The sequence below is a fragment of the Podarcis vaucheri genome (assembly GCF_965113315.1).
Source record: "Podarcis vaucheri genome assembly, chromosome: 14".
NCBI classification, from domain to species: Eukaryota; Metazoa; Chordata; class Lepidosauria; order Squamata; family Lacertidae; genus Podarcis; species Podarcis vaucheri.
The window spans coordinates 50,855,204-50,882,699 of record NC_138752.1 but is presented as its reverse complement, the minus strand read 5'-3'; the positions used below and the strand labels follow the sequence as shown (position 1 = coordinate 50,882,699).

The 27,496-nt window shown below is 46.7% G+C and overlaps 2 protein-coding genes across 9 annotated transcripts in view; one reads left to right on the top strand and one right to left on the bottom strand.

The window, feature by feature from the left end:
- Positions 1-178: 178 nt before the first annotated feature.
- On the bottom strand, positions 179-27,389 carry MAFK (MAF bZIP transcription factor K). 5 transcript variants are annotated; one of them, XM_082199944.1, is made up of 3 exons: positions 27,281-27,389; positions 5,622-5,701; positions 179-1,844 (listed from the first exon to the last, which is right to left on the bottom strand). In XM_082199944.1, the coding sequence occupies exons 2-3, from the start codon at positions 5,655-5,657 to the stop codon at positions 1,410-1,412; spliced, it is 471 nt and encodes a 156-aa protein (XP_082056070.1). In that variant the 5' UTR covers positions 5,658-5,701; positions 27,281-27,389; the 3' UTR covers positions 179-1,409. The 5 variants fall into 5 exon arrangements, with proteins under 5 accessions (XP_082056070.1, XP_082056073.1, XP_082056069.1 ...); XM_082199947.1 differs by lacking the exon at positions 27,281-27,389 and adding an exon at positions 13,584-13,638; XM_082199943.1 differs by lacking the exon at positions 27,281-27,389 and adding an exon at positions 10,959-11,316.
- Positions 19,079-27,496, top strand: part of LOC309518987 (lysosomal alpha-glucosidase-like) — a 40,207-nt gene continuing 31,789 nt past the window's right edge. Inside the window, exon 1 of one of the 4 annotated variants that reach the window (XM_082199676.1) lies at positions 19,079-19,190. The gene's annotated coding sequence lies outside the window, so the exon portion shown is untranslated. Of the gene's footprint in view, positions 19,191-27,131; positions 27,255-27,370; positions 27,478-27,496 lie in introns of those variants that run through there. The other 3 variants (XM_082199679.1, XM_082199678.1, XM_082199677.1) reach the window with 3 other exon arrangements.

Below are 27,496 nucleotides of genomic sequence, written 5' to 3'. Positions count from 1 at the left end.
AATTCAAAAATCTCTGCTTTCCTCTCCCTCCACTCTTCCACCCCACCTCCCAAGTCCTCTTCTGCCCTCCCCACCACGAACCGATCAGCTCCAATCCTTCCTGTCTCAGATCCACGAAACACATTTCTCCACCCATCCCCTGTCCCAACTTTGCAATTACTTGAGAAAGAAACCTTCCTGCATTTTCAAACCTTCTTGCATTCCTTGGCAACATTTCATCTATGCCCTGGTCTTGAGATTATCTCCAAGGATCTGTTCCCTTGTAGATATTTACATCTACTAGGCAGCTCGTCCAAGAACACTGCTCTTTGTTTTCATCACTCACTCATCTTTGCCATATGTTGTCTTTTGGCATTAAAGAGCACCAAAAAGAGCTCTTGAGAAGTCAGAAAGAGGATATGTTAAGGCTTTGTGTTGATGTCACACTTGTTTCTGTCTCTTACGTGAAACTTTCTTGTCTTCTCCTGCATGCTTCTGCTTTACAGGCCTTTTAGCAGATCCTGTAAGAGAACACCTTGTCAGAGCACAGGCTTCCTGCCGTTAACAGTATCTCTCGCTTTTTTACAGCCCACCCACATCCCCACACTCTTAACACTTTCCCATTTCCTTTTCTCTGCAGCGCTGTTCAGTCTAGATCTAATAGTTATTGTTATGAGAAAGAGAGAGAAAGCAAGAGAGAGAGAATATTGATTTAGAAGTAACAAGACTACATTTTTAAAAAGACATCTGACTCACAGGCACATTGTGGGGAAGTAGCTAGAGAGACGTTTTTGCATTGTAGATACTGCTCTGCTTGCTAAGCCACACGGCAAAGGGGAGGGGAGATAACCACACCAAAGGTGGAAATTCACCTGTGAAGGTGTTTCCATAACTGGAGAGATAAGACATTGTTCTACGACATTCTGATGAACTCTCAGCATAAGCTGCTCCAGAGCCAATTGCCCATTCTGTGACTGACATAAAGCTGACTACGATCGGACATATATTTTTTTTTCCTGAAAGAAGGAAGAGGCTGTTCTTCATTTATTCAACTTGCCTGTCAATTCTGCCAGGCCATCCGTTTCTGAGTGGTTCAGTTTCACTCCAAAATGTTCTGGAGAATACCCTGATGTCTTCTCTCGACTGGGGAGCTGCCTGGGACTTAAAGAGGCTGTGAGGAGGAGTTGTGCAAGACCCCTCGTGCAATACCTACTACTCAATATGGCATTCCCATTTCAGCCAGAAGCAGCTTGACAGAACCTGAAGTGCCCGGCAAGAACAGCCCATTAGTTTCCCCCTTTGCAGAGTCCACTTGCTAGCTTTGGGGAACAAAATGGATTGCTGATCTTTCAGGAAGGCAGGCTCCTAAACCCATCAACGAGATCCTACTCTCCCTTCCAAAAGGGCTGCTAGTTCTGCCACTTTGGACACTAGGAGGCCGCTGAAAACGGCACAGAAACGGACGAGATTTCTGCCGACTTCACGATGGTGATGACGCTGGTGGCGGCCACTTTGGTCGGAGTGATGGGCCCCCGGGCGACGGTGCGGGCAAAGGTCTGCAGCGCCTCGTACTTGGAGCGCAGGGCGTCCAGCTCTAGCTTCATGCTGCTGTTTTCCCGGGCAAGCTTCTCCACTTCCTGCTGCAGCTCCACCCGCTGCCTCTCCAGCTCCTCCTTCTGCGTCACACGCTTGATGCGGCAGCTGGCGGCGTAGCCCCGGTTCTTAAGCGTGCGCCGCCGCTGCTTCAGGCGGATGACCTCCTCTTTTGTGAGACCTCTCAAGTGCTGGTTCAGCTCCCGCACAGACATCGACACGAGTTCATCGTCACTGAGCACCGGGGCGTTCTCTCCCGACTCCTCCTTGACCTGCAGACACCAGTGTCACAAAGGCAACTTATGGATCATAGAATAGGAAGGGGCCACAAGGGCCATCTAGCTCAACCCCCTAATGTGGAGGAATCTGTTGCCCGACATGGGGCTCGAACCCACGACCTTGAGGTTAAGAGTCTTGTGCTCTACCGACTGAGTTATCCCAGGTCTAACCATCGCTCAGCCTTGCTATCCTGTATGCCTTGATAACTTCCTGATTATTTGCTATCATAGCTGGAACTTCCCTTGAAGGCTGTCCAATTAGTTCCAAATACTGCTGCCCCTCTTCTGACCAAGATGAGCTGACAAAACCGTATTATATTTGTTCAGCAACTGCACTGGCTTCCAGTAGGTCTCTGGGCTAAAATCAAGGTGTGGGCTTTGACTTCTTGAAGTCTAAACTGTTTGGGTCCAAAGTATCTCAGGGAATGCCTTCTCTCGTGCGAAGATATACGAGAGCAGGAAGGAGGCACGTTGGGTTTTAGTGGTCAATCTCTGGGTTATTTGCAGCAGATCAGCAAAGGTTCCTGGCCCCAAACAGCGAGTAAAATGGCAAGAAAAGCAACATTCTCTGTCACTGCTTTCCTTATGCTAATCACTTAATTTCTTGGCCTCAGTTTTCCTCACGAGTAATGACTGGAATAGTAACTGGCTGCTTCTGACCACTTCTTTGTGAATCTCTACTACCCAGTTTCAGAGTTCTGCGTCAGAATTCCTCATCTGCAGGAACTCAGATGGAGAATTCTACTTGAAATCTGCAGATGATCCAGTGAGTGGCACTTGGTGCAGAGTAGTTTCTACCCAAGTAAACATTTACACCTGACTCTTCCCTCTGAGTCCAAAGCATCATTCACAAGAATCATTCATCATTTATAAAAAAAACCTGAACCAACATGGTTAAAAGTTATGGTAATGTACTCCTTTTTAAAAAAAGTATTATTTCACAACAATTAGCAGTATAATTCAGTTTTTATAATTCAGATATGTGGCAGTAACTTTTCTTTTTCTGCTGCTGTGATAAAATTAGTGCTTTTAAAAATACCTGACCAGTATTTGATCTGCTTAATTGACCAAATCCTTTCCCCCTCTCACAAGAATCATAGGGTTGAAAGGGACCCCAAAAGACACCTAGTCTAACCCCCTGCAATGCAGAATCACAGCTAAAGAATCCATAACAGGTGGCCATCCAACCTCTGTTCAAAAACCCTCACCTTCGGAGGGAGTCTGTCCCACTGTTGAACAGCTATTTAAATCAGTCAAATGCTCAACTGCAGTATGTAAATAAATTAATATTGGCTATCTGTTTGCTTCTGGGCCCAATTGACAGTGCTGATGTTAACTTTTAAAAGTTCTAAATGCCTTGGGAGCCAAATATCTTATGAACTGAGTCTTCCCACATAGGTTATGATATTCTGCTAAAGCCCTTCTCTAGGTAGCAACAAATGAGAGGATCTTCTCAGCAGTGAACCCATCATGCCCCCCCCCAAGCCCACTTATCACCTATGTTGAGATGATATATGATAGCCATCTTAAGAGCTATCACATGGAAGAGGGAATATGCTTGTTTTCTCCTGCTCTGGAGGGTAGGACTTGAAGCAATGGTTTCAAGTTACAAGAAAAGAGATTCCGACTAAACTTACTGACAGAAAAACCTTCTGACAGCAAGAACTGTTTGACAGTGGAAGAGACTCATATGAGAGGTGCACTCCCCTTCCTTGGAGATTTTTAAGCAGAGGTGGATGGGCAGCTGTCATGGATGCTTTAGCTGAGTTAAGACTAGATGACCCTTGTGTCCCTTCCACTTCTAAGATTCTATGATTCTATACTCAGCCTTATTTTGGGGGCAGCCCCACCCCCCAAAAACCACCCAGGTATTGTGAATTTGATGGATTTTTAAAAAATAAAATGGATTTCCTGTGTAAAGGACCACGTTGATATATTTTAAGAAATGTCAGCGTTTCATGGGCTGAGTGTTCAGCCACTCCAGGTCCCACATTTGGGTTGGACTAATAAAAGTATGCTGCCCTCATAAGGGATTTTGGAATTTTCCCAATGGGCCAATGCTTTTTGCCCACTTCCCACAGCGGCATGAGGACATCCTGCTAGCTGCAGGGCAGGAAGCAGCAGAGTGGCTCCTTCCTTCCTCTCCACAAGCCACGTCAACCTCAGGATGTTGTACCTCAGAAGGGCTTCCCATGTCCCTCTTCCACGAGGAATGGAAAGGGAAATGACTCAGATGATTATGCACGGAAATTCATGGCCATATGAAGACATCCAGGAAATCTGTTACAGGACCTGAGCGTATGAAGCCGTTTAACATGGAATCAGACCGTGAGTCCATCTAGTCTGAGCTGGTTGACAGCAGATCAACTGGGCATCAGGTAGACGTGCTTTCCAGCCCACTAACCAAAATCCTTTTTAACTAGAGATGCAGGGGGTTGAATATGGAAACCTGTGCCTTGCAAAGATGCCCCCTACCACCACACTATGGTCCCCAGCCTGTGAGTGTGGCATGAATTTTCCTGCAAGATTCCATGAACTGCGTAAAACTTCACTTCAGCTCAGGTCTGGATACAGAATACAGTGGTGCCCCGCAAGACGAATGCCTCGCAAGACGGAAAACTCGCTAGACAAAAGAGTTTTCTGTTTTGGAGGTGCTTCGCAAAACGAATCTCCTATGGGCTTGCTTTGCAAGACGAAAATGTCTTGCGAGTTCCTGTGGGTTTCCCCCCTCCCCCCTTTTTCTAAGCCGCTAAGCCGCTTATCAGCTGATCTGATCAGCCGATAAACCGCTAAAAGCCGCTAATAGCGCTAATCCGTCAATGGGCTTGCTTCGCAAGACGAAAAAACTGCTAGACGAAGAGAATCACAGAACGGATTCTTTTCGTCTTGCGAGGCAGCACTGTATTGTCCTCGTCTCCAGCAAGTTAGACATAGGTATCTTTAGTTTCTCTTTTAAAAGTGATGAGGAAAAACTCTCTTCTGAAGGAAAGCTGTATCGCTGCGTTATCAGCAGGCAAAAGAATTTGGCACTGAACAATGTATTTTAAAGAATTACCACTGGGGAAGGTGGTAATTTAGAACAGGGAACCTGTGACGCCCCACAGGATGGAGTTTAGCTCACATCAGTGCCAGGCAGCATAGCCCAATGGTCAGGCACTCTGGAAGTTGCAGTCCAACAATACCTGGAGGTCTACAGGTTCCCCGCTTGTGATTTAGGAGATCTGCCACCATGAAAACGATTTTCATACAGAGCACACACACAGTTTTTTTTAAAAAAATAAAAGCCTTGTGTCCCGCATTCTGTTTAACAAATGCTAGCCAGATGCCTCTGAAACAGCCTTCCCCAACCCAGAGCTCTGCAGATGTTTTGGATTACAGTTCCTCCAACAAGCACAGACAATGGTGTGTTGCAGCCCGGATGGGAGTTGCAACCTGGAATGCAAGGATGGCACTAAGTTAGGGAAGGCTGCTCCGGGAGTTCACAAGCAAGGTATGAAGACAATGGGCACCTGCAGCATCTGGCACACAGAGGTATATTGCCTCTGGCCACGGAGGTTCCAGGAACATGTCTCAGTTTCCCTTAAAAAGCCATCTATGCTTTCTATCAGAATGGGGTGGGGGGAGAGCCTGTGGTCCTCCGGATGTTGCTGGACTACAACTCCCAGCATCCCTGACCATTTGCCATCCTGGCTGGGGCTGATGATAGCTAGAGTCCAGCAACACCTGCAGGGTCGCAAGTTCCACTTCCCCATTTTATGCCACTTTACTTACCTTTAATGTTTTGTTTGGTTTTGGATTAGTCGTCATAACCTGGGTACGGTCACCTGGACAGAACTGCTCAGAAATTGCAACTAGATGGGAAGAGAAAAGGGGGGGGGGGAGAGAGAGAGAGAGAGAGGCAACAGGTTTAGAGAAAGGAAACAGACCCAGAAAAGACATTTTAAATGGGACATTTCCCCCACCACATTCATATGCTGCATTTCGATTCAGAGAACGTCACATATCTTTTATATGTCAAATCTATTTAAGGCAATGCTCCTCCATTATTTTTTGAACTCTTTCCCTTGTCTTTCTGCTCATTTCCGGAACCACGTAAGCCAGCTTGCCAACCACTGAGCCCACAAGAGAGCATACGGATATACAGGCTCCTAAGGTATGTGTGGATGGATGTGTGCCACCAAAAGACCGGGGCCAATTATCCAACAGTGGTATTAGAAAAGGCATAAATTCAAGGAGACCTTATTCGAGACCTCATCCTAGAACCACTTGTGGGGAAACATCATTAGGAGAATGCTGTGCTCTTCCTGGGCTTCCCAATTCGGGCTGGGGTGGATGGGCATTGTAGATGTGTCAGGCTCAGATCCTGCTGTATCAAGAGAAGTGCTAGGCAAAGGGGGGTGGTACACAATCAGCGGTGAAAACAGAATCCCCTAGTTGCTCAGTTTCATTCAGGAGATCTTTAAAGGCCAGAAAGCACCTCCTGATCTGTTGTGGCTTATCGGTATGGCTGGCTTCCCTGTCACTTTTCTCAACACCAGAATGAGTGGGGAAGGGGATGGCACAGGCTCAATCTCTGCCTGATCCCCACCCCACCCCCCGCTTGTAAGTTTAAAACCCTCTGTAGTCTTGCGTCATTCCATAGCAAACACAAATTTAGTCTCATTGATCTGCACTGCCTTCTGTTAGGGGACAATCAGTTTGGGGCTGGGGAAGCTCTTTCTTCTGTACCACTCCTGGAACTCTGTACTTCCTCCCTCTGTTGCCCCACAACCCCAACGTGAAATGAAAACTGCTGCCTTAAAGAGAATAAATGAACAAAACTAGCCTTTTTACAATATAAGACGCAGGATGTGGGGAGGGAGAACTGAAGCAACATCATGCCCTACCCTGGCCATCAGTAGCCATTTCTGCTAGTTGGGGCATTGAGTGGAGCTACTAGAACTTCTAACTCTCAAGTTGTCCCTGATTTCCTCCTCCCTCCCAATCCATTTTCCTCATGTGAAGTGTCTTTTTAGATTACTAAAAAATAAACTAAAATATTAAAACCAATCCCTGCCCTCAGGTCTGCAATCTGTAAGTCACGCTGGGGAACTTTTCCTCAATTGAAGAGCAGGATGCAAATTATTTAAATAAATTAGATAGACAGGTCTATGATTTCAGTCTCGCCTATGTTATTACAGGCAAAGACAGGGATTCCCCATTCTCAGTGATCCTATCAGACATCACAGGCATGCAACCAGAGCTCATTTAAAGAAAGAAGCAGCACTGATTATACAGGGTGAGTCCTTTAATAGAGGTCCCGTGGATACAGAGTACACGTGTTCCATGGGGCCTCTTTTAAAAGACTCACTCTGTATGTGTGTCTAAGAACTTGCATACAGACCCCTGGGTATGTAACACTGGACCTTCCTTGTTGAATAGGCATTCTCTGTGTGTTCATGTTAGGCATGAGAGCCCAACACAGAGCTAGTTGCCAGCATTCACTAGACAAAGAAAGTATCAATATCTCAGATTGTACATATATAGGAACATAGGAAGCTACCTTCTGTCTAGCTCAGTATTGTCTACACTGACAGGCAGCAGCTGTCCAGAGTTTCAGACAGGAGACATTCCTTGCCTTATCTGGAGATGCTGGGGACTGGACCTGGGACCTTTCGCAAGCGCTTCAGCGCTGAGCTATGACCCTTCCCTATTAGAAAACCACTTTATACAGACTCAGGGCCACTGGTCCACATAGCCTAGTGTTGTCTGTCCTAATGGGCAGCAGCTCTCCAATGCTCCCACCTTTTCTAGTCTTGCAACCACAAATCATTTTAGGTACAGTGCCAGGGTTGGATCTGAGTTCCTCTTCCTGCCTGAAAAAGATGCGCTCTGCCTCTAAGGTGCTTTGTGCCTGAAGGCATGAAACCCAAACAAAATCTGGGGTGATGTTTTTGGCTATTAGGCTAGGGAAGGATTGTGGAATAACAAAACCAGAACACCCGATAGGACCGAACACAACAGCGGCTTAATCCACACTCAGAAAGAAATCAGAGTGGCAAGATGGGAGAAGATGAGAAAGCAGCCCGAGTTAGACATCATTTCTGTCCAGGATTTTCATGTAATTACCAAGTTATTGAGGTAGGGAAGAGCTCCTCCATCCCTACCTCCCGTCTCCCACACCACTGTGTCCACAGGCCTACAAAGACTTTAGACCCAATTTTTATCAATTTGCTCATCCTGGATTCCAGCATTTCACGATGCCAATCTGATTCTCTCTCTCTCCCCCCCCCCCCCGGTTTAAGTGAAGGGGTTTCTAAATTTGGAACAGTTCCTTATCTGTTTGTCTGGGCTCCGTTTGTTCAGTAAAGCTAACCTTTTCTTCCCCAATCTCAACAGCTCTAGCCGATTGCTATTTTCTCCGTACAGTTTTTGAAAAACCATGCAATAGTATCTTGGAAATCTGCACAAATTTATTACAATCACAGAATCAGGGTTAGCAGATAGCAGAAACAGGGAATATGTTTTTTCCCCCAATTAAAACACACACACACACACACACACACACACACACAAACTTTTACTTAAGACACCCCACCACCCCACACGAAGGTCACCTAAGAGCTAAGGGATGATAACCTCTGGCCTTAGTCCCCACCCTGCTAAAGATTTCAACAGTGCAAGTAGAAAAGTGAACAAACCTCTGCCCACCACCACCTGTAAGCCTCCCAAATCTCAAGGCAGACAAACAAACCACACAGGAAAAAAATCACAAGACGACAAGACAAGGATGGTGGAACAGGTTGCAAAAGAGAAAGAGAAAAATGCAACGTTCTCCTCACTTTGTGGGGTTCTCTCGCCCTAAGGCTGAGGGAGGGGGTGCCCTTCTGATCTTCCCCGCTGAGTGGAAATGTGGCACACAGCAGCGACGCCTCCTCCCCACTCGCCCTGAGGACGGCTGCCCTTCACTCTCACCTCAGGTACACTTTGCAAACTACACCCCTTCAATCAGCGCAGGAGAGGCAGTCTGCCTGTCTAGACCTCGGCGGCAGAGCCTCCACCTGCATCGCGCAGCACAGATGGATGACACAGTTGGAGCGCCTGTAGGAGAAGGGGGAGAGGGCAATGCAGCTGTGACATCACAGCAGCTTCCTTCTCCCCTGCCAGCCTGGGCCGGGGGAGCGGAGGGTCTGGGCGCTCAGGGCCGTCGAGCCTAGCAAGCACAGGCGGCTTTCAGAAGCTGCAGCACCGGGCGTAAGGAACCTTAGAAGACAGTCTGGACAGTTCTCCCTTCTCCCCTACAAGCTCCCTTCCAGAGAAGGAAAACTTGTCTCCATCCACCTCTACATCGTGTCACACGTTCTAATCATTCATTTTATTAAAAAAAAAGGATACTCAGCCAAAGCATCCCAAGCATGATTCCCTTCCGATAGTTGCCATGGTGACCTTGGGAAAGTAGCCAACCCCGAGACGGTAACCATGGAAACAAGAGAAGCCCAAAAGCAAATCATGACTTGGGGTCATCTCTGTGCAAAGACGCTGGGAGGACAAAGGGAGAGTCAACAAACTCAATTCGTTTCAGGACACTCTTTCCCGCCCCCCTAGAGAAAGTGAAAGGGGGAAGTCCAGCAGGCTGAATGGAGGAATTTGAGCAGGGGCGGGGCGGGGGGGGGGGGGAGCCGGTCTGGCTCAGCCACAAATGCTTCTCCCTTCACTTGTGGTGATCAACACAGTTCAGCTTCACGTGACATGCGCGCAAAATTGAAAACGAGAGAAAGGATTGCTGCTGTGGAAATGAAAACATTCCCTTTCAGGGGCCCTGCACTTCTTGGGGACATAGCGGGTTTGCACCAAGTCAGATCACTGTGTCCGTCTAGCTCTGCACTCTTGGCCCTGACTGGCAGCAGCTCTCCAGGGTTTCAGGTGGGGGTCTCTGCCAGCCCTGCCTGGAGATGCCAGGAACTGAGCATGCAAAGCAGGTGCTCAGCGATGGCCTAGCCTCTCTCCTCCAAAAACTCCCACTGAACTACAGCCATGCTTCTTTAAAGAAACAGACGTGGAATAGTGTGATACAGAAGTTCCCAAAATGGTCCACTGACTACCAGTGATCCGTAAGCTTTATTCAGCTGATCCACTGCATGTCTGCAAAAATGCAGTTTAAAATCACACGTCATCTAGCACAGTGCATTACAATTACTACAGCAGGCAGAAAAATCATTAAGTGGTCCACCAAAACCCTCAGCAATTTCCAAGTAGTCCATACAGGGAAAAGTTTGGAAGTCGCTGGTGTAATACAATAAAGGAAAGTACCTCTGAGTAGATACAGAGTGCCTTCCCCTCACTGCTAAGCAACCACACCTTGCAGTTAAAACAGGGAGGCATCATTTTAGAGTCTGGACACCTGTTAGAAACAAAGAACAGCTCCCAGTAATCCTGGGTAGCAGTGTGAGAATGTAGCCCAAATATTTTAAAACTCTGAAAGTCTGTAGGTGCTTACAGAGGCTCTTCCGCGTCGCTGGTCAACTCTGGGCTGATACATTGAATGTGACCGTATTTGCCAATCCCTGTAGGAACTGGAAAGACGAACAGGACTGACGAAACTAGTAGGCGATGATACAGATCCATTACTAAGGTAGCCAAGGTGTGGGAGGCAAATGAGGACAGAATGAAGAAGATGCAAGGAAAGGGAAGGACTCAACAGGCTGAGGAATTGTGGGATATATTTTAGGAAGTGGAGGGAACTGTTATTTCTACAGCAGCATCAATACAACTCAAGCACCGAGTGCAGTAAGCAGTGTCCTAAGCTTGATGTGAGCCAGGGCTGCCGAGGTACCTAGAATTCATTTCTTCTTGGAATGAGAAGCAGGGGGCAAAGGCAAGGACTGCCTAACAAAAGCGGGTACTGAAGGGCAAGAGACTCGGAGGATCCCACACACAGGGAGGCTGCAAAGGGGTTCTAGGCCTCAGGATCTCCCAGAGAGAAGCAGGCGGCTTTGGAGGGCAGCTGAGAGCGGTTAAAAGCTAGAGGAGCGAAAATCACAGGCAAGCCACATAATGGGAAATGAGAAAAGGTGGGGCGAGGCGGTAGAGAGCTTTGCAGAGAGCTGGAGAGGAGCCCAGCAGCATTACCTTGGATTTGCAGAGCCCTTCCCAAGCCCTTGCTCATTTCTGTGCAGCTCTCCTCTCCCGCCCTCATGTTTGGACTTTGCCGTGCACCATGGAAGCCTCCTTGCCGCTGCCCCGGGCACCTCCCGTGTGGAAGGCAGGTTGTGCAGGCAGGAGAGGCATGAAGGCAGGAACTCCGCAGGGTCTCTCTTTCTCCTCCCGCCAAAGGTTTTCGGTGAGAAAGTCAAGGAAGCAGAGCGGGGATGTGGCGGGAACAAAACAAGCTCAGTTCCCTTCCCTGTGTATGTACACATACACACACACAGCATGCCTTAGGCCATGCATCCCTTTGGTGCCATAGCTATGCAATGAGTCACCAGCTGTTTACAGAGTGGGAGAAAGCTCACATTCCCACAGAACCAGAAACACTTCCTCCTCCTCCTCCCTGCCTCCCCACCCCAACCCCTATAAGGAGAGGCATACACTGGAGTCTTCCTGTACTTGGCAGGGCTCTACCAGAAAAGGGAAGCAGAAAAAAAAGTGAGAGAAAGGGAGGGAGGGAGGGAGGGAGGGAGGGAGAGAAGGCCACATCCCACTAGCAGACACAAAAAGGCTTTTGATCCTGGACCTGGAAATATTCAAAGCACTTCTTTCCTCCCTTCTGCCAGCTGATGGGAAGGCTAACCCGAAGCATGCTCAGAGATGGGAGGAAGGCGCAGGACTGGGAAAGTCCAAGGGCTGAGAGTTGCTGCTCTTCCATCTGCCCACCCAACCAGCTGCTATTTTTGAGAATGCCCTTCGACTTCCTCCCGCCTTCAGGTCACCTGCTGCATCTTTATGTCTCCTGCTTTTGCTGCTGCACCATAATCTCACATTTGGTATGTATGTGTGCATGGGTGGATGGATTGCATGCGGCAGCAGCAGGGATGTGCAGCACTTTAGTTGCATCTCTACAGGGCGGAAATAAGAACCTAAGAAGAGCCTGATGAATCAGGCCAATGGCCTACCTCGTCCAGCTTCTCACAGTGGCCAAACGATGCCTTTGGGAAACCCTCAGCAGAGCCACAACCACAAGAGCCGTCTCCCCTCCTGCAGTTTCCAGCAACTGGTATTGCAAAGCACTGCTGCCTCTGACTGTGGAGGCAGAACAGAGTCACCATGGAGAGCAGCCATTGATAGCCTTCTCCACGAATTTGAAGCCATCTAAGTTGGTGGCCCTCACCGTCTCCTGCAGGAGTGAGTTTTATAGTTTTAACAATGTGCTGGCTGAAAGACTTAAAACTCTCCCAGATCTTCCAACATTCAGCTTCACTGGATGTCTATGATTTCTACTGTTATGAGAACGGGAGAAAAACTTCTATCTATCTATCTATCTATCTATCTATCTCTATCGTCTATCTATCTATCTATCTATCTATCTATCTATCTATCTATCTATCTATCATCTATCTAATTTTATTAACTTCTGGGGGAGATGGGAATCTCAGACCTATCTCTCCCAATTGCATTATACTAAATCTCTCCAAATTGCTCATTTTCATTTCCCCACACTGTCATCCACACTATGGAAAATCCTGACTAGCTGTAGCCCCCAAACACTGGCTTCCACCCATTAGTACCTACTAAGGAAACATCTAATGATCATCCCTGACCACCAAGAGCACAACAGTAAACTGTTATTAATTCCGTTAGTCCTTAATATGTGACATTATTCTACATTGCTCATTATGTTCTCAGAACATCCTCTACGAAGCTAAGCCAAGAGACAGCAACTTATCACAGACGATTCAGGACACTTAATGGCTGTGTGGAAATTTGAACCCGGCTCTCCCACATCCATGCTCAATGCTACGAATTTCCACTTAGCAAGTGTAACTATTGCAAGTCATTACAGTCATGATTGGCCATGAAAACCAAGAGGAGTCAACCAAATGTGACAGCATGCCATGAGCTTTATAACTACTGTCAAAAGTAAATGGTCAAACAAATACAGCATTGCAAGCCTGGAAACATCCAGGATACTTCCCCTAACCCCACTGTCTTGCTCCTCAACCTGATCAAAAGCAGTCATCAGGGATGTAAAAGAGAGAGAGAGAGAGAGAGAGAGAGAGAGAGAGAGAGAGAGCTGTGCACTTCTCTCTGCTACTCTCAACAACCAGGGACCTGCTCCTGGCCACCATATTGACAGACATGTTTGAGGAAAATAGAATGGTCACTATAAGCACACCAGAAAAAGCAAAACATGCTGAAATAGTTACCTGCAGTGGGTAATTTATTATTATTTTTTAAGCTGCAGGCAAGCAGTATTGCAGAAATGCTTCTGGTGCTTTGGGACTGGAGAGCAGAAGATAAGCACAACTCCGACTTCTGCTATCAGGCCAGGGAACGCAGGGCCACTGGGAAGCTTCCTCCCAGGAAGAATATTAAGGCAATGGGGAGACCAACCTGGCCCCACCCTGCCTGAGTAGACATGGCGTTCCAGCCGCTGGATGCCCCAGGGAGCGCAGAAGCAAGCAAGGGCCACTCTGGAGTCTGGTCCCCTCCACTGGCTGAAGGACTAAGAGCCACCCATTGCTATTCAGGAAACACCACCAACAAAGGAAGAACAACCTGGCCCCAGGTAGGTGTAAGTGCTCTCCAAGAGCTCACTTTGAAAAGCTCCTCTCCCTCCAGTCCCTTTCCTTGGTGCCTCCTGCTCTTTCAGTCTAGCCACTTTGGAAGACAGCAATTATCTAAAAAGCGGGATAAGAAATATAGTAAATAAATGAGACAATGCTGGATAATTCCAGGGCAGCTGGCCCGGAAGGAGGCTGGAAAAATTAAAATGTGCCGTGGTGCTTCAGAGGCTCATTCCAGCACATGAAAAGCTGGTGCTGCTTATAAGCACCAATAAATCATTTTGGCCATCCAGTTCTCTCTCTTAGCGGAAGCCAGCTTTTTATCAACAAGTCAACCTGCATGTGTGGTCTGAACGAGGCTGCTGGAGCCACGAACGCCAACTGTTCTCTTCTCCAGTGCAATTATTGCCTCAGCCTGCACGGGTAACTCACTCAAGATTGCCAAGGTACATTCCCTTGCCTGTGAGTAAGGATGAAAAAACTCCTTCAGGCTGCCTTCATTTATTTATTTTATTGTGTTTATTACATTTATATACCACCTTTATATTCCAAGGATCTCAAGGTGGTGGCACACGATTCTCCTCCTCCCCATTTCATCCTCACAACCACCCTGTGAAGTAGGTTAGGGTAAAAAGATGGTGACTGGCCCAAGGTCACCCAGTGAGCTTCACGGCTTAGAGGGGATTCAAACCCTGCTCTCCCAGGTAGTAGTTCAACATTCCAACCATTACGCCACATTGGCTCGCCTCAGCTTCTGATGTTCCTTAGGCTTATACAGGAAAATGCTCCCCCGTTCTATCAATCCATACTTAAAACAGGTTCCCAAGATCCTGCCTAGGGTGGCTAACTTTTTTTTAAAAAAAAAAATGACTCCAGGAAGCAGCCAGAGAAATTTATTAAATTATTATTATCAAAATAATGTATATACCATCTTTCATTTTGAGAAGAAAAATCAAGGCAGTTTTCAAACAAGTAAAAGCCAACAGCAAAATCACAAGTAAAAGCCAACAGCAAAAAAAATACACATTATAAAAATATAGCTACCCATAATCAAAATACACAGTATAAAATTTCATCGACAACATTAAAAATGCATAATTAAAATGTATAATGAGCAAGCCCATTAAATGGTATGACAGTTACAACATTAATTAGAACAGGTAAACTCCTCAATTTTCAAAAGTGGCAAGCATTCACCAACAGAGTCCCTATTCAGCCTATTGGTCCTCATAAATCCAAGGACTGGAACAGCTTCTGCACAGCCTCTCCTGACTCAGAGGTAACAGAGAAATGTCCTGATGATTACTCCAAATGGCTTCATACAGATGTTAAAATAGCACCTTGTGGCACCCCACAGCAAAGCTGCCAGGATGCAGACACATCCTGGCTGCCAATCTGACTAGTGGGCTAAATTGAAGGTGTTCCTACTAAGATAGAATTCCCTATACAGCTCAGAAACCCTGTTACTTCAGAGACCACCTTATCCCTTGTAACTTAAAGCTTTCAAGCTACAAAGTGCGGCTAATAATTATATTTACAATTGACATCCATTTGCTAAAATGGATTCTCTGCCCCCGCCTGAAAATAACACACGGGGAAATTTCCCACCCGACAACAGTGACCACATCACTGCCATTTTCAGGAAGCTAAATCAGGTTGCCCAGCAGTGCCAAATATCACTCTCCTGTGGCAAGAGTACAGCATGCTCAACAAGGTAAGGAGCATAAACTTCCCTCACTGTTGTAAGGTTGACAAATTCAGCTTCTCTGGGTTCAGATTTTGGATTGCCTGGGTAAAAAAAATGTTACACGTTGAGGGTGATAGACCATTCATAATATGGCACCACATACAGAGATTGGATGAATGGCGTTTGACAGATGATGGTGGTTCGCTGCCTTGGTCAGTATGAGCTGACAAATGCTAAGCATTTCTTCTTACCCTGATTTCATTTTTTTCCTCCCACTGAATCTCCAAGGGAGGAAACCTTACTCCGTTAATACAAATGTATTTCTGTATTGCAGTATTTATTTATTTATTTATTTTCATTTATTATTACATTTATATCCCACATTTTCTCCAAAGAGCTCAAGGTGGCACAAGCACTGCTTCCCCTCTTCCATTTTTATCCTCACAACAACCCTCTGAGGTAGGTGAGTCTGAGAGAGCGATTGGCCCAAAGTTACCCAGAGATCTTCAGGGTCAAGTGGGGGTTTGAACCCTGGTCTCCCAAGTCATAGTCCAGCACTCTAACCACTACACCACAATGGCTCTTTGCCATCAAGCTCCACATTGTCCTTAAATGCAGAACTATACCTGCCTCCCCCATCCCACAAAAAAGTATTGTTCTCTTGCCATCTTCAAACCTAAGCCCTCAACTGAAACAAATAGACCCACTGTGTTTAACTAATATTCTGCTTAGGTTGCAATATTTTACACGCTTACCTGGAAGTAAATCCCACTGAAGCCAATGCGACTTACTTCCGTGTAGACAAAAGATCACGATTTAGTCATTATTCTTTCTTTTATCTACATTTCTATGATTCTATGGAAACTTAAGATAGTTATCCCTAAGGTTTTTTATTTTACAGTGGTGCCCTGCAAGACGAATGCCTCGCAAGACGGAAAACTCGCTAGACGAAAGAGTTTTCCGTTTTGGAGGTGCTTCGCAAAACTAATTTCCTATGGGCTTGCTTCGCAAGACGACAATGTCTTGCGAGTTCCTGCTGGTTTTTTTCCTCCCCCCCCCTTTTTCTAAGCCGCTAAGCAGCTTATGAGCTGATCCAATCAGCAGATAAGCTGCTAAAAGCCGCTAATAGCGCTAATCCTTCAATGGGCTTGCTTCGCAAGACGAAAAAACCGCTAGACGAAGAGAATCTCAGAACGGATTCTTTTCGTCTTGCGAGGCACCACTGTACTTTTTATAAAATATCCCAAACTTCAGTATTTTTCTTTAAATGAACACATTAACCAAAGTCCAACAAAAGGAATCACAGGGGCCAGTAAACACTAAGCATGGAGCGTTGCTTGCAGGGAGATGCTTCCACTCTATCCTTCACAATTTTTTTCTCCTGCTCCATCAATCCTCACTCATACACGGTCAGCCCATTACCCACAACAACATAGCAAGGGTGGACATTGGCAATTATCAGAATCATACAGACGGTGAGCATACGCAAAGATTTGCCTTGAACTGCTGGTGGTGGTGGGAAGGAGGAAAAAAAGGGAAACAGGTGAGTCACAGTGTTTACATAGCAGGGAGAATTCACCCACCTGGCCAGGTTCCTGTTTCCCTAGTGATCAGAACCAGCAGCGAAAAACGGGCAGGAGCAAAGCAGGAGGCTGAGAGAGGCTTCTGCCAAACCACGGCTCTCTGGAAGAAGGCTGGATGGGGATCAGAGAGTCTTCCGTGGTCTGGGAAGCAGATGCTGCAGATAGTCTTTGGTTACAAGGGAAACAAATGCAGAGGGAGAGGCATGTCTGTGCTTTGGACAACACAGATTGGCAAAGATCTATGGAAGAGACCTATCAATGGACAGGGATAATGGCAGTGTAATCCACCTGAATATATGAAGCTGCCTTAGACCAGGTCAGGCCATTGATTCGTCAAGCCCACTGGTATTCACACCAGCCTTTGCAAAGCAGGTACACTTTAATTATTTTGGACTACAGGTCCCATCATCCAGCATATTGGCTGGAGCAGGTGGATCAAAATATCTGGAGGCAGCCAGATTGGGGAAGACTGGTCTACTCCAACGGAAAGTGGCCCTCCGGGACCTCCAGCATAGGTATTTCCCATCATCTGCTACTAGAGGTCCTTTTAATGGGAGATGCCATTAATCGGGGACCTTTTGCATTCAAAGCACATATTCTGCTTTTTCAAAAAGGTTGTAACCCTCATTTGCCTGTTTTGCACAGGCGTCTCCAAATTTGAAGCCCAGGTCCTTGCACACTCAAAGCAAGAATTATGCTCCTAAAACTCAACACTTAAGTATTGGCGCTTAGTGTATTCTAGAGAACCCTGGGGTTCCTCAGAAGCTTGTTAGGCATACCTCAGTGAGCTCAATAATGGTGAGCTGATTTCCTGAACGAGCATTATGCTCACTGCAACGCATCTTCTCCTGCAATGCTCAATGACAGGGGAGCATCAAGTGTGGTGGGTTATGAAAGAGCACCCACTGCTCACTCAGGGAAGGGGTTGGGCCCAACCGCAAGTCCATGTAAGTCACGTTTTCAGAACACTGTGACATCCCCAAAATGTGCTATACTATTATTTGGCTCCTTGGTAGATGATCAGATGTGAAAAGAGAATCCAGTGGGGAAAGGGTCTAAGGCAGGGGTCAGCAACCTAAGGCCCATGGCCCACATGGGGGTCGTTTAACCAGCCCATGGACCCCTGCCGCCTGCTTGGGGACCTCCGCCGCTTGCTTGGTTGACTCCCGTGCGTCACGCTAAACCGGGATGAAACAGAGCGGGGACCGTCTTCTGCGATGCTGGGCGGCTTCCCATTGGCTGCAGGAAGCTCCTGCAGCCAATGGGAAGCTGCGTACGCCTCCTTCATGCCGGAAGGAGTGTTTGCATGTTCTCCGGACCACCACAGCATCTGCGGGACCGTGAACCGGCCCAAGCCACAAAAACTTTGCCGACCTCTGGTCTAAGGGAACCTTTTTGAAGGGGAGTTTGTCAATCATACTTCCAAGAGGTGCGGACCAGGCTTTTCAGCTGATGAGTCTGAATCAGTTCACCCACCACCTTGCTCTCCAGGGGATCCCCAATGGAAAAGGCAGAGGGAATACTGGGGCCACCATATGCGGCTCCAACCCAGAGCACTGCCGCTTTAAAGCCTTTGCAACCTCACTTAACATAGATGCTTGACCACCAAAGAGTTCAGCTGCCTTTCCCCAGGAGCTCTCCAGACGCTGAACAACTGCCGCTCCAGGTTTGATGGTCAGCACCTTGCAGACTCACAGCTCAACAAGAACTGGAGAGTGAGTTCAGGCGGCACAAGACAAGTTATCACTACTGCAAACCTCACTAGCATGAAATACAACACACTAAGTGTTCATTTGAAGATGCTGCAAATATCATCAGCATGTGCTGCCACACAGCATTAATAATGCAGTTTCCTAGCCCTTAATCTTTTATAGCTTCCATAAAGTGGAGGGGGCAGCTGTGGTTTCTTCCACCACCATGAAACTCTCAATACAGCCAAGGCTGCAAAACTGAAAATAATGCAATCTCTAGAACCATTGCTCTTATGAAATACCGCTGCTGCCGAGACCCTTTCTAAGTTAATGATCTGAAGCCACTAAACCATTTCACAAAGCCCAGCTCAGCTCTTTGCTTTTCTGATGCAATCCGTTCCAAAACAATTTTATCTGTGACAAAGTCCAGATTTCAGCAACCCCCTTTTTCCACTTGCTCATTTGGTCTCTCTGTAGGTACAAAATAGGGTTAATTATCCCTTGCCTACGGCTCTGCTGATACTGTGCACTGCTATTGGGTAACACGGGTGTCCATCATGTTTAGGAAGTGACTGCAAGAAGGAAGGCTTCGCTGCATTACAGCTTGTACACGGAAGGAAGAAAACACAGCAAGCAGCCCAGCAAGTTGCGGATTTTGCCGGTGCAGAAGCAGCAAGGTAAATGAATTAAATACTAAACCACATCAGGCTGCCTGGGCTAGTGGTTTGAGCAGGGCTGCAGTGTCAAAACAACAGAATCCCATCCACAAAAAGAGGCACAACTTTCCACCTTAAGAGGATGGAATACTCTATTTTCTGCTTCTTTATCTACTTACAAGAACCTTTTATTATAAAAAGAAGCCAGCAAGGAGATTGAAGGGAATCAGAATCGCGCGTGTGAGAGGCAGCCAAATAACAGAGGTCCTCTACGGCCTGCCCTTGGCGTAAGGATTTTTGCTTGCTTAGCTAATTCCTGATTTGCAAAGGTCTCTTTTCTTAGGACGTTCCCCCTAAGATAGTTTCCCCCTTGCTTAGTTTTGAAAGAAGAGGAACAAGCTTTGGAAAACAGGAAGGAGAAAGTCTCGGATTGCTTGAAGTGATTTTGTGTTTGGAAGCATCTCAGTTCTACAGCTGGGAAGGGGGAGTTCCTCTAGCGTCTAACGAACTGGCATTGTTAGCACAGGTTGTGCTTTTTTGTGCATGTGCTTCACGCAGTTACCTTGGTCATTCGTGGAGGATACGTCAATCAACAACAATCAGTGGTTATTTCGATCCTCCATGTTCAGAGGCAGCGTGCCCCGAATGTCAGTTGCTAGGGGTAACAGCGGGAGACGGCTGCTGCCTTTGAGCGCTACTTGTGAGCTCTTGAGGTACATCCAAATGAATGCCACGGGAAGCATTATTCTGGCCTAAACAGATGCCTAGTGTGATCCTGCAGGGTTCTGCTTACATGTAAAGTAAAGTAAAGTAAAGCATGTGTAGCACCATTTTATAGGTGATGGGGCTGAAGTTGAAAGACTCTTGGCTTGTCAAGATAACCCAATGGGTGCCTTTAGAAACCCTTCCCATCCCTCTTCCAGTGTTAGAAACTCAGATATATAAGCTAGGCGCCGAACAGCGCCTTAAACCAAGGTTACAGTTGCCAAAACAGAATGTCTGGTTGCCATTTTTGGGCTGAATGGCTTGAAAGTTATATTTTTCAATACAGTTGTACCTCGGGTTACAGACGGTTCAGGTTACAGACTCCACTAACCCAGAAATAGTACCTCAGGTTAAGAACTTTGCATCAGGATGAGAACAGAAATAATGTGCCAGCGTCGCTGCGGCAGCAGGATGCCCCATTAGCTAAAGTGGTACCTCAGGTTAAGAACAGTTTCAGGTAAAGAACGGACCTCCAGAACGAATTAAGTTCTTAACCGAAGGAACCATTGTACGACTTTTTGGTTCCTGAAATTCATTCTGATTGTGCAGATAAGATGTAATGGATAGAATTCTACAGGTGTGTTGCTAGTGTGTGAAAACAAGTCAAGATCAAATGATCCCCAGGCGTGCACCTCCACATGGTGGAGACGTCAGGCACCATCCTGGCATCTGGCTGAAAGTGGCCAATAGCCAGGTGCAAAATGTGCCTGCTGCTCTTCACAACAGACTTTGGTCTCTTGTCAGGGACTGCTCTCAACCCAGAGGTTGCTTTCCATTTCCCCACCATCTTTCTTAGCGCACAGCCAAGTTTCTAGTCACAGCAGAGTGCCAGACTTATTGGACACTCTATTATCTAAAGCAGAGACGGAGAACCTGTGGATGTCCACGAACATTAGGAAGGCAACCTGGTCTAAATGAAATATGGTGGAATTCACAGAAAGTTCTCCCTCCCCAAACTTCTACTTCTTTCCTAACTTTTTTTTTTAAAAGAGCATTCTCCCCCCCCCCACGGCAGTCTATCCTCCCTCTCATACGAGATACTCCGGCCTGTATTCTGGACTCCACATATCCTATTATGATTCTCAAACAGCAGCTCCATTTTTGAAACTTTGAGACTTTGAAAAGCATGGAGAGCTGTTATTCCCCAAAAACAAAACAAAAACAAAAAAGTTGAAGCCCACTGGGTTTCTGCAAGTCCTTTAGTGGACCTAAAACAACTCTATGCTTAATCGTGTCTACACATGACAAATAATGGTTGCTCTTCTAGCTAGTTCCCTCTCAAAGCCGTAATGGGGATCATAAGCTGACCTGACCAAAAATTACAATGCCAGCCATGTTTACTTCCCATAGGGATGCTTTCCTTTAGGAGCAAGACACAGGGAAAGGGCTCTTTAATCCCCTTCTCTGCCACAAGAGCAGCAACAGATGCTTTGGTTTTGTTCTTCCCTTATCTTACGCATGTTAATTTATCAGGGTGCATAAGCGAAAGTGCACAAGAGGCAAAAACTCTGGCAAAGGCTATGCTCACACTGGAGAGTGGAGAGCCCTGAGCCTGTGTCTTGGCTTGGGAGAAATCAGCAGAGGAGCTTGCAAGGAGTTCTAAGGTCACTAACTGCCCATCCATTGTCTAACCAGTAAGGAAGCAGTATACTGTACCAATATTAAACCAGTGGGCAAGTTATACTGGCCCTCACTGTGCCAGTATTCACTGAATTCTTTGATTTGAATCCCATGAGATTTTTGGAAGTCTCCCTGGTGGCCCTGTGAGAACAGATGATTAAGATACACTCCCTAGTTGAGAATTCCAACTATGAGCTGTCATAAGAAGGTATGACCAATTAAAGCAGTCCACAGTAGTTCACAGATTGCAGAGATTAAATGATTTGAAGAAAGCGAAACTCCCTTTTCTTTTGCAATACCGTATTTTTCGCTCTATAGGACACACTTTTTCCCCTTCAAAAACGCACACACATTTCCCCTTCATTTTTGAAGGGGAAAAAGTGCGTCCTATGGAGCGAAGACGCCATAGCCCCGCGACCCTCTCCCAGCTGGAGAGGTGACGTGCGGCTATGGCAGGAGCCTCTTTAGCCGCGCGCCACCTCTTCAGCTGGGAGAGCATGTGCGGGGCTAAAGAAGCCATAGCCCCGCGACCCTCTCCCAGCTGGAGAAGTGACGTGCGACTATGGCAGCAGCCTCTCCACTGCACCTTTCCGCTGCTCTCTGACCTGCTCTTTGGGGCTGGTGGCAGGCTTCCCCCCGCCAGCCCCAAAGAGCAGGTCAAAAGGAACCTGAAGCCTGGAGAGCAAGCTCTCCAGGCTTCCAAGGTAGCCGCCTGAACGCACCTTAAACGGCACCTTGTTTTAGAGCGGGAAAACAAGAGGGGGAAAATTCTCCCTCTCTCTGCGCAGTGCCTCCTGCCGTTTCGCTGAAGGGGCTCTGGGCAGAGAGGGGGAGAATTTTTTTTTCTTGTTCTCCCCCCTCTAAAACAGGGTGCGTCCTATTGTCCGGTGCGTCCTATGGTGCGAAAGATACGGTGGATTCCACTGCTGCAGAACCCAGTTCAAGCGACTTCCCCCTACCAGTGTCTGTTGCATGCATCCCACAAACTACCCAAGCATCTGCGTATGCCATCAAGACGTATGGAGATTAGATTTTGCTGAATGGACTCACCTGAAGTTAGCTGGCCAGGATGCATGCATGCTACCACTGAAAGTGCAAAGAGCACAATGACTCAGAGGCACCTCATAGCCAGAGTCCCTAAAAGGAGTTAACCTGCCGACTCATTCGGCAAGGCTGAAATTCCTCGAACCCAAAGCCAAACTTCCCCGACCGCAAGCAGAGTACTGGAGCTCATTCTACTCCTAAAGTACAATTACACATTCATCCGTGAAAAACAAAACAACATTTAAACTTACTATAAGAAAGTCCAGAATAGATTTCACACCAACCTACCCACATCGCACAACTGCTCATGCATGTGCAACCTATGCAGCAAGTTGTGAATGTCACAGCTCCTCTGGGACTAAATAAATTCCAATATAACTCCCCCAGCCCTTCACATATTCATCATTCTCAGCCTTCCCATAAGGCAGGTTGGTATGGTTATTCCCCAGAGTACTGAAAGTGAGACTGATGAACTGAATTGATTGGAGGGCTGCGGTGAGACATGAAACCAGGAGTTTCCTTGGTTTTAACAATATTAGACTCGGGGGCATCGGGTAGATTCCACTAGTAGCAAACAAGAATATATAAATTCCTGCTCACACACTCATCAAACAGAAAGGTATCCAGAAATGTAACCATGTTAATTTGTTGCAAAAAGAGTGGTTTTGGATTAGCAATATACTCTCAATTTATGCCAGGGTTACAATCCGCAGAGAACGGGTGAAGCCAAAATCGTGTATAGTCAAAACACACTGGGCGCAATGGAGGGTGGGATTGCCAAAGTTTTCCCCCGTGTGTGTGTGTATATATATGCCAAGTGCTTAAAGTGAAATGCACTTAAATTGTGAGTTACCTGTACAGTGGTACCTCGGGTTAAGTACTTAATTCGTTCCGGAGGTCCGTATTTAACCTGAAACTTAACCTGAAACCTGAAGCACCACTTTAGCTAATGGGGCCTCTTGCTGCTGCCACGCCGCCGGAGCACAATTTCTGTTCTCATCCTGAAGCAAAGTTCTTAACCTGAAGAACTATTTCTGGGTTAGCGGAGTCTGTAACCTGAAGCGTATGTAACCTGAGGTACCACTGTAATTGCAGCACAAATGGCACCTGCAACAAAACGTTGCCATGTGATATGCTCCTTCCTTCACCCCACCAAAGAGGAAACATAGACTCTGATGGATGGGTCTGGGGTTTACCCCTACTCAGCTGTGATGCGCGCGCGCGCGCGCACACACACACACACACACACACACACACACACACCCCATGCATGAACAGTGTCTTTTTGGCTACATAAGCTCAGCTCCAAACATCAGAAATAGAGTAATTTCATAGACCAGAATCCAGTTCATTGTATAAGTTATAAGACTACACGGTGCATATATAAAATATAACCACACGGGCACATGGCTATGAACAAACTAAGTTTTTGTAAACGGTGGGGCCAAGAGGCCATGAAATGCAAACAGGTGCACCACTGCTTACAAACATGTACCTGTGGATGTTCACAACCTGCCAATAGAGGGGAGACATTTCACATGCCACTAAGTGTTGCACTTTTAAGGTGTCAGGAAATCTAATCTATCTAATGCTTTAGATAGGTAGGTCTGCTCTCACAAGCTTCTACACGCGCACACATATATCACACAGGCATAAAACTAGCTATTTGCTTTAAATAACCTAGGTATCACCTCCATGTGCCCTACAGAGACATCTGTAAGTTGGAAGATAATAGGGTTTCTCCCTTTGCCCCCTTTTTATGGTGTCTCTGAACCACAAAATGATTCATGTAAACATGTAGGGGTAGGCAGTGAAAGCGGTGTCTGAGCTGGTGTGACATTTGTGGTTTTACCTAAGAGATCAAGAGCATTATATATGCAGGCTGTCTATGCAGTTCTACAATGTGGTAGTTGTAGTTAATAAGTATTTTATACAGAATATTGTATGTATGGTGTAGCGGTTAGTGTGACAAGCTAGGACCAGGTGGGCATAGGTCAGTTCCCCATTAAGCCAGGAAGCTCCCTGATGACCACGGACCATTCTCTATGCCAAAAATATGCATCGGAAGGGGTGTCAAAGGTCATCCTGTCCAAGCCCCTGCTGGTGCAGTAAAGTCACTGCTACAGCATCCCTGATAGGTGATTGACCACCCAGCCTCTGTGTAAAATCTTGTAATAGAAAGTCTGCCACATTGCAAGCCATCTATTCAACTATCAAACAGCTTGTGTGGCCAAGAAGTTCATCCACATCCTTTGCTTTGTGATCTGTTTGACAGCTTTCCGATATCTTAAGAAGGCTGTCAGATACCTCTTCATAATATCTTCTACTGGCTGAACATTTTACTGTGTTCTTGTTTTGTATTTTGATGTTGTGAACTGCCCTCTGATCTTTGGATGAAGGGCAGTATACAAATATAATTATTATTGTTTTTCTAAACTGCTTTACCCTTTCCTTACAGGACCTTGTCTCAGTGCCCTTCCCAATTTTTGTCACTCTCCTTTTGACAAGCACCAGGGTTGTTGCAAAATTTGGAGGTTCAGAGCGGGGGGCAGGCATGGCTGTGTGTATGTTATCCTTAGCTTCTTCAAGTGCAGTTGGGAGACAAATGAAATAGAACATATTATTACAGTGAATAATATAACAAAGATAAAGTATTGCCTTCTGGCTTCTTGAACTGCTCTGGTGTGTAATAAATACATTTATATAGATACTTTACCGTATGCCAGTTTGAAAAGCAGCAACATTTGGGGAGCATAAAATAGCCTTACAGGCTACAGTGACTATGTGTCCTCCTTCACAGAGGACAGTCCTCTGTATCTGAATCTGAAGAGTCATGTATTTGAAAGTCTGTCCCATTCAGGTACAATGTAAAGAAGAAATCATAAGAAGGAAGACAAAGGAAAGTATTGAAGGTGCCCATTAACATTAAAAGCTGAGCAGCAGAAAGGTCACCTGGCCACATTGTTCTTCACGACAAAATGTATTTCCATTGAAATTATAGTGATTATTTCAATTTCACGAGGCTTTTAACAGCTGCTAATGTAAGCATTCATTAACTTAGAGCAGTTCAATTTTACAATTTATTTGTATTGGTTGCTGCTGTTTAAGTTTGTTGGTTGAATTTGCTGTATTAGCTTCATAAAAGGTAAAGGGTAAATGGACCCCTGACAATTAAGTCCAGTTGTGAACAACTCTGGGGTTGCAGCGCTCATCTCACTTTAAAGGCTGAGGTAGCTGGCATTTGTCCACTTCCGCAGACAGTTTTTTCGGGTCATGTGGCCAGCATGACTAAGCGACTTCTGGAGAAACCAGAGCCGCGCATGGAAACGCCGTTTGCCTTCCCACCAGAGTGGTACCTATTTATCTACTTGCACTTTGACGTGCTTTCAAACTGCTAGGTTGGCAGGAGCTGGGACTGAACAACGAGAGCTCACCCCGTCATGGGGATTCAAACCACAACCTTTCGATCAGCAAGCCCAAGAGGCACAGTGGTTTAACCCACAGCACCACCTCCAATTAGCCTCATAGAATCATATAATTGTAGAGTTGTAAAGGACCACAAAGATCATCTAGTCCAACTCCCCCCTGCAAGGAAGGAATCTTTTGTCCAACAAGGGTCTCAAACCCACAACCCAGAGATTAAGAGTCACATGCTCCACTGACTAAGCTATCCCAACTTTAGTATGTGTGCTTTGTTTATTCATCATCATGAATAAACTGTTTACTTTGTTACTAATCTGCTAGCCACCTGTGAACATAAACCTATGTTGAAGGGGCAGGATAAAAACGCTATATCATTCTAAGGAGGAGGGGTGAGCTCCCCGTGATGGTTAGTTGCAAAGAAGCAAGTGGAGTGAGAGCGAGGCGGGGTGGTGGGCTGAAGGTGACAAGCAGCGCCCCCCCTACTAATGGACCAGCTTCCCCTCCCAAAATAAAATAATAATAATAATAATTTATTATTTATACCCCGCCCATCTGGCTGCGTTTCCCCAGCCACACTGGGCAGCTTCCAACACAATATTAAAATACAATAACCTATTAAACATTAAAGCTTCCCTAAACAGGGCTGCCTTCAGATGTCCTCTAAAAGTCAAACGAACTCTGATCCACACAGGAGCAGGGAAGAGGGGAGAGAGAACTTCATACCTACATAGTCAAAATAAAAAAATTCTTTCCAGTAGCACCTTAAAGACCAACTAAGTTAGTTCTTGGTATGAGCTTTCGTGTGCATGCACACGAAATATCTGAAGAAGTGTGCATGCACACGAAAGCTCATACCAAGAACTAACTTAGTTGGTCTTTAAAGTGCTACTGGAAAGAATTTTTTTATTTTGACTATGGCAGACCAACACGGCTACCTATCTACTACTCATACCTACATAGACAGATATGGCGTGGCAGACTTTATTTTGCCACCACGTGCTTGGCTCCAGCAATGACTCAGCAAATTCCTCCCTTTAGCCTTTTCCCTCTCTCTCTCTCTCTCTGACCCCTCCCTTCCACAAGGCGGCGCATGCGCGAGCCGGCCCAGCGCGCGGCCCAATCCCGGACCTCCCTCCGTCCCCTCAGCGGTCCAACCGAATTCGCCTCTGTTTTCCTTCCCCTCACGAAACAACAAAGCCGCGCCGCCGCCGCCAACCGCCGCTACTCCAGTCAGTCAGTCAGTCGCTCGCTTGCCTTACCTTGGACTAGGCGGGCGGGAGGGCGGGAGCGCGCGCGCGCACCCGCGGCTACTCTCCCCCCCCCCCTTCTACCCGCCGGACAGAGAAGCGTTGACTGGCGAAGGGGCCTCGCAACGGCCGGCCGGGCTCGCGCCTCGCCTCCCCTCAGCGCAGCGGCCTCGCTCTGGCCTCCTCTCCCTGGCGCGCGCGTGCCGCGAGTGAGTGAAAGTCAAGTTC